Raw genomic sequence first — 12,500 nt, 5'->3', positions numbered from 1 at the left:
TGTGTGTGTGTGTGTGTGTGTGTGTGTGTGTGTGTCTTCACCAACCAGATGACAAGATTCCGCGCTGTCTACACTGTGTCCTTATCCAGTGAGTGTGTGGGTGTGGTGTGTGGGTCGGTGGAGGTGCTGGAGTGGTGGGTAGAGGTGTGTGTGGGGGTCTGTGTGTGGAGGTGTGGGAGTGGGGGTGTCTCCTCATCTTCCGCTCTGTACCGAAATGTATCTTGTCTTGTCTTGTCTTGTCTTGTCTTTCATCAATCCCTTTAACCACTCTGAAGTCAGAAACATACACACATTGTACCGAAATATGTCTTGTCTTGTCTTGTCTTGAATCAGTCCCTTTAACCACTCTGATGTCAGAAATCTACACACACTGTACCGAAAGGTGTCTTGTCTTGTCTTTAATCAATCCCTTTAACCACTTTGATGTCAGAAATCTACACACACTGTACCGAAATGTGTCTTGTCTTATCTTGAATCAATCCCTTTAACCACTCTGATGTCAGAAATCTGCACACACTGTACCGAAAGGTGTCTTGTCTTGTCTTGTCTTGTCTTGTCTTGTCTTGAATCAATCCCTTTAACCACTCTGATGTCAGAAACGTACACACACTGTACCGAAATGTTTCTTGTCTTGTCTTGAATCAATCCCTTTAACCACTCTGATGTCAGAAACTTACACACACTGTACAGAAATGTGTGTTGTCTTGTCTTAATCAATCCCTTTAACCACTCTGATGTCTTGTCTTGTCTTAATCAGTCCCTTTAACCACTCTGATGGCTTGTCTTGTCTTAATCAGTCCCTTTAACCACTCTGATGTCTTGTCTTGTCCCAGGCTGTGGAGGAGAGTTCACGGCATCCAACGGAGCTTTCGTCAGTCCTAGCTACCCGAACAGCTACCCGACCAACAGAGAGTGTGTGTGGACCTTCAGGGCCTCCCCAGGGAACCGGGTGGCTGTGGCCTTCAGGTCAGTGAGCTGCTCAGCCGCTAGCGGGGTAGGGTACATGTACCCGAATGAGTAGAACCATAGGTGGGGTACATGTACCCGAATGAGTAGAACCGTAGGTGGGGTACTACTACTACTACTACTAATAATAATAATAATAATAATAAGGGTACTTATATAGCGCAGAATCTTGTGCAGAGACAAATCAAAGCGCTTTCGCACCAGTCATTCACACGCATGCATAACTTTTTAACTGAAGAAACTGAAGACAAGGAAGAGGCAGGGAAGGGAGGCTATTTTGGGAAGAGGTGGGTTTTAAGGCCAGACTTGAAAGAGCTGAGAGTGGAGATTTGACGAAGCGAAAGAGGAAGTTCATTCCAATTGCAAGATCCAGAGACAGAGAAAGAATGGCGGCCAACAGTGGAGTGTTTGAATCTGGGTATGCGTAAACAGAGTGGATCCGAAGCCGATCGTAGAGAGCGAGATGGTGTGTAGAGGTGAAGGCAGCCACAGAGACAGGAAGGGGCAGTTTTGTGGATACATCTATAACATAGAGTGCTGATCTTGTATTTTATTCTGTGTGAGACAGGGAGCCAGTGGAGATGATGCAAAAGAGGAGTGATGTGCTCAGATCTTTTCTTTCTGAGGACGAGTCGGGCAGCAGAGTTTTGTATGCGCTGAAGGGACTGAATGGATGAAGCAGGCAAACCAGACAATAAAGAGTTACAGTAGTCAAGGCGAGAGAGAACGAGAGAAACGACAAGTCTAGATGTTGTGTTTGTGGACATATTTTTCCGAATGGAACTGATGCGTCGCAATTGACAGTAGCGGGATTGACGTGTCTGACTGATAATTTTTTTCATGGACAGTGTGTTGTCAAGGACAACGCCGAGGTTCCTGACTGAACTGGAAAGAGGGATGGATGTACTGCCAAGTTTGATTGTATCAGTTGTGATGGAAGAGAGTTTTTGGTTAGTTCCTATAATCATTGTTTCAGTTTTGTCGGGTATATGTATCCGTATGAGCAGAACCGTTGGTCGGGTACATGTACCCGTATGAGCAGAACCCTAGGTTGGGTATATCCACCCGTGTGAGCTGGGCTGAACCGTAGGTCGGGTGCATCTACGCGTATGAGCTGAACCGTAGGTCGGGTACATCTACCCGTATGAGCAGAATCGTGAGTCGGGTACATGTACCTGTATGAGCAGAACCGTAGGTTGGGTGCATCTACGCGTATGAGCTGAACCGTATTTCGGATACATCTACCCGTATGAGCTAAAGCGTAGGTCGGGTACATCTACCCATAAGAACAGAACCGTGGGTTTTGTTAAAACTGGGTGATTGTAATTGGAGTTTCGGGGAACGATAGATAAACAAGACGAAGAAGGTGGAAAAGTACCCAAGTCCCTTGCGCACACAGCAAAGAAGACGATCTGTATTTCACTGCTGGTTTTTTGTCGTTGCTTTTTAACTCCATGTCTGTGTGTGCATGCATTGTAACGTTTAGGTAGTGTAAAACTGGAATCAACATTACTGTCGTTTTGTTGTGATTGTTGTTGTTCTTCTTCTTCTTCTTTTTCCTCCTCCTCCTCCTCCTCATTCTTCTTCAACACAATACAAAACAAACGAATACAACACAACAAACACAATACAACACAACACAGCACCATAAACATAACACAGCACAATAAACATAACACAGCACAATAAACACAACACAACGTGTCCAGCATGATCAACACAACACAACACAATAAACACAACACAGCTCAATAAACACAGCATAATAAACACAACACAGCACAATAAACACAACACAATAAACACAACACAGCACAATAAACACAACACAATAAACACAACACACCACAATAATTTAAAAAAAACAACGCAACATATTGCAACACAACACAACACAATAAACACAACACAGCACAATATACACAACACAAACACAACACAATAAACACAATACAATGTGTCCAGCATGTTCAACACAACATAATCAACACAACGCATTACAATCAACACAAACACAACACAACACAATAATCGAAACACAGCACATTAAACACAACACAATCTACACAGCAATCAACACAGCACAATTTAAAAAAAACACCTCTACACAGTCAACACAACACAACACACTACAATAAACACAACACAGCACAATAACCACAAACACAACACACCACAATGAACACAAACACAACACAATAAACAGAAACATACAACATAGTAAACACAACACAAACCAACACAGCGCAATAAACAAATACACCCCAACACAATAAACATAGCACAATAAACACAAGCACAACACAACACAAACACAAACACGCCACAGCATAATAAACACAACACAGTAAACACAAACACACTGCAACACAAACCAGCACAACACAAACCAAAACAACACAATAAACACAAACACACCACAACAGAGTAAACACAACACAAACCAACACAACACAACACAGTGAACCAAACACAACAAAGTGAGCACAGCCCAACACAACCCAATAAACCCAACACAACAGAGAGAAGACAACACAACACAACCGAATGAACCCAACACAGCACACTGAACACAGCACAACACAGCCCAGTAAACCCAACACAGCACACTGAACACAGCACAACACAGCCCAGTAAACCCAACACAACACACTGAACACAGCACAACACAGCCCAGAAAACCCAACACAACACACTGAACACAGCACAACACAGCCCAGAAAACCCAACACAACACACTGAACACAGCACAACACAGCCCAGAAAACCCAACACAACACACTGAACACAACACAACACAGCCCAGTGAACCAAACACAACAAAGTGAGCACAGCCCAACACAGCCCAGTAAACCCAACACAACACACTGAACACAGCACAACACAACCCAATAAACCCAACACAACAGAGAGAAGACAACACAACACAGCCCAGTAAACCCAACACAACACACTGAAGACAGCACAACACAGCCCAGTAAACCCAACACAACACACTGAAGACAGCACAACACAGCCCAGTAAACCCAACACAACACACTGAACACAGCACAACACAGCCCAGAAAAGCCAACACAACACACTGAACACAGCACAACACAGCCCAGAAAACCCAACACAACACACTGAACACAGCACAACACAGCCCAGAAAACCCAACACAACACACTGAACACAACACAACACAGCCCAGTAAACCCAACACAACACACTGAACACAGCACAACACAGCCCAGTAAACCCAACACAACACACTGAACACAGCACAACACAGCCCAGAAAACCCAACACAACACACTGAACACAGCACAACACAGCCCAGAAAACCCAACACAACACACTGAACACAGCACAACACAGCCCAGTAAACCCAACACAACACACTGAACACAGCACAACACAGCCCAGAAAACCCAACACAACACACTGAACACAGCACAACACAGCCCAGTAAACCCAACACAACACACTGAACACAGCACAACACAGCCCAGTAAACCCAACACAACACACTGAACACAGCACAACACAGCCCAGAAAACCCAACACAACACACTGAACACAGCACAACACAGCCCAGAAAAGCCAACACAACACACTGAACACAGCACAACACAGCCCAGTAAACCCAACACAACACACTGAACACAGCACAACACAGCCCAGAAAACCCAACACAACACACTGAACACAGCACAACACAGCCCAGTAAACCCAACACAACACACTGAACACAGCACAACACAGCCCAGTAAACCCAACACAACACACTGAACACAGCACAACACAGCCCAGTAAACCCAACACAACACACTGAACACAGCACAACACAGCCCAGTAAACCCAACACAACACACTGAACACAGCACAACACAGCCCAGTAAACCCAACACAACACACTGAACACAGCACAACACAGCCCAGAAAACCCAACACAACACACTGAACACAGCACAACACAGCCCAGAAAACCCAACACAACACACTGAACACAGCACAACACAGCCCAGTAAACCCAACACAACACACTGAACACAGCACAACACAGCCCAGTAAACCCAACACAACACACTGAACACAGCACAACACAGCCCAGTAAACCCAACACAACACACTGAACACAGCACAACACAGCCCAGTAAACCCAACACAACACACTGAACACAGCACAACACAGCCCAGAAAACCCAACACAACACACTGAACACAGCACAACACAGCCCAGTAAACCCAACACAACACACTGAACACAGCACAACACAGCCCAGTAAACCCAACACAACACACTGAACACAGCACAACACAGCCCAGAAAACCCAACACAACACACTGAACACAGCACAACACAGCCCAGAAAAGCCAACACAACACACTGAACACAGCACAACACAGCCCAGTAAACCCAACACAACACACTGAACACAGCACAACACAGCCCAGAAAACCCAACACAACACACTGAACACAGCACAACACAGCCCAGTAAACCCAACACAACACACTGAACACAGCACAACACAGCCCAGTAAACCCAACACAACACACTGAACACAGCACAACACAGCCCAGTAAACCCAACACAACACACTGAACACAGCACAACACAGCCCAGTAAACCCAACACAACACACTGAACACAGCACAACACAGCCCAGTAAACCCAACACAACACACTGAACACAGCACAACACAGCCCAGAAAACCCAACACAACACACTGAACACAGCACAACACAGCCCAGTAAACCCAACACAACACACTGAACACAGCACAACACAGCCCAGAAAACCCAACACAACACACTGAACACAGCACAACACAGCCCAGAAAACCCAACACAACACACTGAACACAGCACAACACAGCCCAGTAAACCCAACACAACACACTGAACACAGCACAACACAGCCCAAAAAACCCAACACAACACACTGAACACAGCACAACACAGCCCAGAAAAACCAACACAACACACTGAACACAGCACAACACAGCCCAGTAAACCCAACACAACACACTGAACACAGCACAACACAGCCCAGAAAACCCAACACAACACACTGAACACAGCACAACACAGCCCAGTAAACCCAACACACCGTGTCCAGCATGTTCAACCTGGAGTCGAGCAGCGGATGCACCAACGACTACCTGGAGGTGCGGGACGGCAACGCCACGGGTACCGTGCGGGGTAGATTCTGCGGCTCCACCCTGCCCACCAACCTCACCGCCTCCGGCACTGTCTGGCTCAAGTTCCGCTCAGACTCCCAGATCACCGGTCAGGGCTTCCGCGGAAGCTGGAACTCAGGTAGGGTATACCGTTTACGGCATGTGTGGTCCCCGTTTCAGGAATGTTGTGAACTGTGTTTTGCAATGTCATGTTCCGTTTTGGGGTGGTCGTCCATTCCTGGTATACTGTTTATGGCATGAGTCATCCCGTTTCGGGAATGTCGTGTACTGTGTTCCAGTGTCATGTTCTATTTAAGGTCACACATGTTCCTGGTGCACAGCTTATGGAGGAAGGTGGCCAAATGGTTATGTTGCTCATCTGCCAATACAGATGGTGTAGGTTCGAATCCAGCTCTCGCCCTTTCTCCCAAGTTTGACTGGAAAGTCAAACTGAGCGTCTAGTCTTTCGGATGAGATGATAAACCAAGGTCCCGTGTGCAGCACGCACTTGGCGCACTGAAAAAGAACCCATGGCAACGAGAGTGTTGTCCTCTGGCAAAATTTTGCAGACGAAATCCATTATGTTAGGCTCATAAATATATAAGCATGCACTCAAGGCCTGACTAATTGTGTTGGATTATGCTGCTGGTCAGGCAATTTGCCAAGCAGATGTGGTGTAGCGTGTATGTATTTGTCCGAACGCAGTGACGCTTCCTTGAGAAATTGAAACTGTTTATGGCAGGATGGATCCCGTATCGGGAATGAGAAAAAAATGCATTGTGTATTACGATGTCATGTTCCTTTTTGGGGGTCTTTTGTATACCATTTATGGCATGTGTTTTTCCTGTTTCGGGAATGAAAAACATTTTTAATGAAGTGTGTGTGGGAATGCCATGTCCCGTTCAGTGGTCGTACATGTTCTCGTTTGAGAAACGGGTAACACAGCATGCAATTATGATCATTTTTTTAACTGAATATCAGTGTAGACACATAGGATGGTTGCACACGGTATATACAATATGATGGTAAAATCGTTATCACTGCCCCAGCAGCCATTCGCGTACTGGGAACTTGAGCAGTCGGCATCTTTGAGCTGTCTCAGGGCGCACTTTTCAGCTGCAAGCGATGTGATGATAATAATGATGATAATCTTCTTCTCCTTCTTCTTCTTCGTTCGCTGGCTGCAACTCCCACGTTCACTCATATGAACACGAGTGGGCTTTTACGTGTATGACCGTTTTTACCCCGCCATGTTGGTGATAATAAGAAGAAGAAGATTAATGCTGGCAATAACGATAAGAAAAATATAGTACTTATATTGCGCAAACCCCCAATATAATGGGCTGTAAGGACCTCGAATAAAATAATGCATATACAAAAGTGTGTAAGAGCACACAACAACAGCACATGAGGACATACAAGCCAGAACTACAAATTGCAAATATGAACACACGCGCGCGCACACACGCATGTACACAAAACACGCACATATGCTCGCACACACGCAGTAAATACCCACCCACAGACACACGCACACACTACATGAAGACTTCAACAAGGGGAAGAGGAAACAAAACAAAGGGGGATGGGGGTGAAAAGTTGGTGCTGCAAGTCAGTATCCGTGGTGTTAGTGTGGCAGTGTGTGGGACACACACACACACACACACACACACACACACACACACACACACACACACATTCAGTACCCGGGGTATGTATGTATGTGTCAGTGTACGGTGGCGACCTGTACGGGGACAGCGGAGTGATCACTTCCCCCAACCACCCGGGTTCCTACTCCAACAACGCCAACCACGTATGGACCATCACCGTCAGTTCGGGCCGAGTGGTCCAGCTCAACTTCACCGCCCTGGGCATTGAGCGGTCCGTGCACGATCCTTCCTGTCCTTACGACGGCGTTCGGGTGAGTCGTGAATGATACGGGTACTTGTATAACGCCTATCTTCTGTCGTGAATCATATGGATACTTATATAGCGCCTGTACTCGGTCGGAGACCAAGCTCTAATCGCTTTCCAAACACGGAGTCATTGACTGATATGGATACTTATACTGATTGATTGATTGATATGGATACTTATATAGCGCCTATCCTCGGTCGGAGACCAAGCTCTAATCGCTTTACAAACACGGGGTCATTTACACAACAGCCTGCCTACCTGGGTAGAGCCGACTGACGGCTGCCATTGAGCGCTCATCTTTCGTTTCCTGTGACATTCAATCAGATGTCAGGCACGCACACCTACACTCAGACAGACATATAACATTTAACATTTTACGTGTATGACCGTTTTGTTTATTCACCCCGCCATGTAGGCAGCCATACACTGTTTTCAGGGGTGTATATGCTGGGTATATTCTTGTTTCCATAACCCACCGAACGCTGACATGGATTTCAGGATCTTTAACATGCATACTTGAGCTTCTGCGTGCTTATACACACGAAGGGGGCTCAGGTACTAGGCAGGTCTGCACATACGATGACCTGGGAGATCGGAAAAATCTCCACCCTTTACCCACCAGGCGCCACCGAAATTCGAACCCAGGACCCTTAGATTGAAAGTCCAACGCTTTAACCATTCGGCTATAGCGCCTGTCCTCGGTGGGAGACCCAACTCTAAGCACTTTACAAAAACAGGCTGCCTGCCTGGGTAGAGTCGACTGCCATTGGGCGCTCATCATTCGTTTCATTGAATGATGAATGATATGGATCCTTAAAAAGCGCAAATCCTCGGTCAGAGACCAAGCTGTAAGGTCGATCCCTCCTGTCCTTACGACGAGGTCTGAGTGAGTCATGTGGTGGGGGAGTGGGGATGGAGGGTTGTGGGTGGGAGGGGGGAGTGGGAAGAAAAAAGGGGGTAGGTTCTCTTGTTTCAACCCACCTTTCAACGTTATTTGGATCATCTGTTTGACTGGCTGTCAGAACTGACGAGTGAGCAGCCCTGACATGGTCCTTTGTGGTCGGCTGGACTGTAAACAGCATGATGTGATTTGATTTGGTCATCATCACTACATCCAGAATAAGAATCGGTCAGACCTTGGAGGACTCGTGGTCAAGTGTTCACCAGTGATCAGGGTTTGAGGCCCCGTTTCGGCATGGTGTTGTGTCCTGGGGAAAGGCACTTTACTCCGATTTTCCTCACTCCACCCAGGTGTGAACAGGTACCTGATTTCGGTCGGATAAGGTTAAAACAGCGGAAGGAGAGGGTGGAGCCCCGCCTTCCTATGCTGGGCCATGGACACATTGGATATGAATTCGCTTCCCCGATGGCCGTGAAAGGCTATGAGACCTTCACTCACTCCCTGCTATGCACCTGACATCAAGTACCAACAGGCGACAGCCTTCCTTACTGTGCACTTGACATCAAGTACCAACAGGCGACAGCCTTCCTTACTGTGCACTTGACATCAAGTACCAACAGGCGACAGCCTTCCTGACTATGTACCTGACATCAAGTACCAACAGGCGACAGCCTTCCTGACTATGTACCTGACATCAAGAACCATCAGACGACAGCCTTCCTCACTATGTACATCTATACAGGTTTTGACGTTCACAAATTTCCATGCGTCACACAGCTGGAAATTGACAATGCTGAGTGGGTCTCTTGCCTTGCTTACAAATCCCCCAGTAGGGAGAGAGTTAAAACTGTAATTCTTTCACTGCCATAGGCGGCTTTCGTCGACATTGAGGGGTCATGTTAAAAAGACCATTTTTCACATAGCATCAAAGCTGGACAGCTGCAGCCAGTTTCCTGCAAATAGAACAGTGACTAACCTTTGCTCCCTGACCTAGTTTGAAGTGAACAGGTCCATTGTGCTGTTTTGACACAGACCTGTGACTGAAAACGTCGTTTCTGTAATCCTTCATTTATTTATTTATAGTCTGTTCATCTAAGATGATGATATTCGACTGAAAATAAATGATATTATTATTATTTGGATTATTACCATTTCTATCATAATGATGATGGCCATTATTCATTAGAAATCAACATTTCTGTATATTCGAATGAATAGGGGGCGGTTGAGGTGGAATGAGGGGGGGTTCGGGGGGGCAAGGGGGGGGGGGAGACTAAGAAAGGAAGAGAGAGAGGGGGGGGGAGAGAGAGAGAGAGAACAGAATATGGAAAAAAGGAGTACAAAATGTACAATGGAGAGGGTGTCAGTGACTGGAGAAAGAAAACACATAATATTGGAAGGGTGTGTGAGAGAGGGGGGACGGGGGAAGTGGGATTAGGACAACAACAAAAAATCAATAATCAAATATTGTATGCACTACTTCTGTAGATTATTATTTGAAAAGAGGTTCATGTACGGACCTACAATCAACAACCAACTGGACTATGTAACACGTAACTAGCTAACTGTGATAAAGAACAGTTTGAAATATATAACTTTTTCCAAAAAATATTCACATTTGAAACTGGTAACACGTGTTCAGTAATTTCTGTATCTGCTCAGTCGTGTCTGTATTACTGAGCGTTTTTCACACAGAAACTCGGGGTGAAAGAGTTACCCTTTCGCTCTGTTCACCACGCTCTCTAGATCCGTGACGGCGGCCTCCCGACCAGCGCCGTCAGGGGACGCTACTGCGGCTCGGACTTGCCCCCCTCCCCCATCACCCTGAGCAGCAACGTGGCTCGCGTGGAGTTCTACACGGACGGTTCGATCACCGGCCAGGGCTTCAGACTGACCTGGCAGGCCGTGCAGCCCGGATCGGGGGGAGCCACCCCCACTGGACAGACACCCGTCAACGCCACGGGTAGGTGGCTGGGGTGGAGTGGGGTGGGGTGGTGTGGGTTAATACCAAGGCAAGGCAAGTTTATTACATTTCGTGTGTTCCCTGGGGGAATTGAAACATACAATACTGGGCAATTCTTTTCCTTCGTTTATTGGCTATTCGCTACAAGGTAATTAGGTATATACATAAAATACAATAGAACACAATAGTTCAACACAACACAGTGTAATACAGAACAATACAACACAGCACAACACAATGCAGTATAGCACAACATAGCACAACACAACACGATACAATGCGACACGTTATAATACAGCACAGTACAATACAACACAACACAACACAACACGACACGACACGATAGGATACAATACAATACAACACAGTACAATAAAATGTATACCACGACACAACACAACACGACACGATAGGGTACAGCTCAATACAACACAGTACAACAAAATGTATACCACGACACAACACAACACAATACAACACGACACGATAGGATACAACACAATACAATACAACACAGTACAACAAAATATATAACACGACACAACACAACACGACACAATATAGTACAACACAATACAACACGACACAATATAGTACAACACAACACAACACGACACAATATAGTACAACACAATACAACACGACACAATATAGTACAACACAATACAACACGACACAACACAACACGACACAATATAGTACAACACAACACAACACGACACAATATAGTACAACACAACACAACACAATATAGTACAACACAATACAACACGACACAATATAGTACAACACAATACAACACGACACAACACAACACGACACAATATAGTACAACACAACACAACACGACACAATATAGTACAACACAACACAACACAATATAGTACAACACAATACAACACGACACAATATAGTACAACACAATACAACACGACACAACACAACACGACACAATATAGTACAACACAATACAACACGACACAACACAACACAACACAATATAGTACAACACAATACAACACGACACAATATAGTACAACACAATACAACACGACACAACACAACACGACACAATATAGTACAACACAACACAACACGACACAATATAGTACAACACAACACAACACGACACAATATAGTACAACACAACACAATATAGTACAACACAACACAACACGACACAACACGACACAATATAGTACAACACAATACAACACGACACAATATAGTACAACACAATGCAACACAACACAACACGACACAATATAGTACAATACAACACGACACAACACAACACGACAAAATATAGTACAACACAACACAATACAACACAACATAACACAACACAACACGACACGACACAATATAGTACAACACAATACAACACAACACAACACGACACAGTATAGTACAACACAATGTAACACAACACAAACCACCCTTTCTGTCCAGGGTGTGGAGGCAACCTGGTGGCGGATGCATCCACCCGTTACATCCTATCACCCAACTACCCGGCCAACTACAACAACAATATGAACTGTGTGTGGACCATCACCACCTCAACCAACAGCCGTCTGTGGGCCA

At 45.6% G+C, this 12,500-nt stretch overlaps 1 protein-coding gene across 2 annotated transcripts in view; it reads left to right on the top strand.

Annotated features, from left to right (window-relative positions):
* Window positions 1-12,500, top strand: part of LOC143276567 (cubilin-like) — a 168,401-nt gene that overhangs the window by 98,242 nt on the left and 57,659 nt on the right. For both annotated transcript variants that reach the window (XM_076581155.1, XM_076581156.1), the window contains exons 38-42: window positions 834-966; window positions 6,075-6,274; window positions 7,866-8,056; window positions 10,700-10,916; window positions 12,369-12,500. The exon at window positions 12,369-12,500 is cut by the window's right edge and continues 69 nt beyond it. In XM_076581155.1, the coding sequence (XP_076437270.1) occupies window positions 834-966; window positions 6,075-6,274; window positions 7,866-8,056; window positions 10,700-10,916; window positions 12,369-12,500 (873 nt within the window). The remainder of the gene's footprint in view (window positions 1-833; window positions 967-6,074; window positions 6,275-7,865; window positions 8,057-10,699; window positions 10,917-12,368) is intronic.

This window comes from Babylonia areolata, chromosome 32 (assembly GCF_041734735.1).
Source record: "Babylonia areolata isolate BAREFJ2019XMU chromosome 32, ASM4173473v1, whole genome shotgun sequence".
Classification (NCBI taxonomy): domain Eukaryota; kingdom Metazoa; phylum Mollusca; class Gastropoda; order Neogastropoda; family Buccinidae; genus Babylonia; species Babylonia areolata.
Note: the sequence above shows the minus strand (reverse complement) of the source record. Positions and strands in the feature narration are given on the sequence as shown.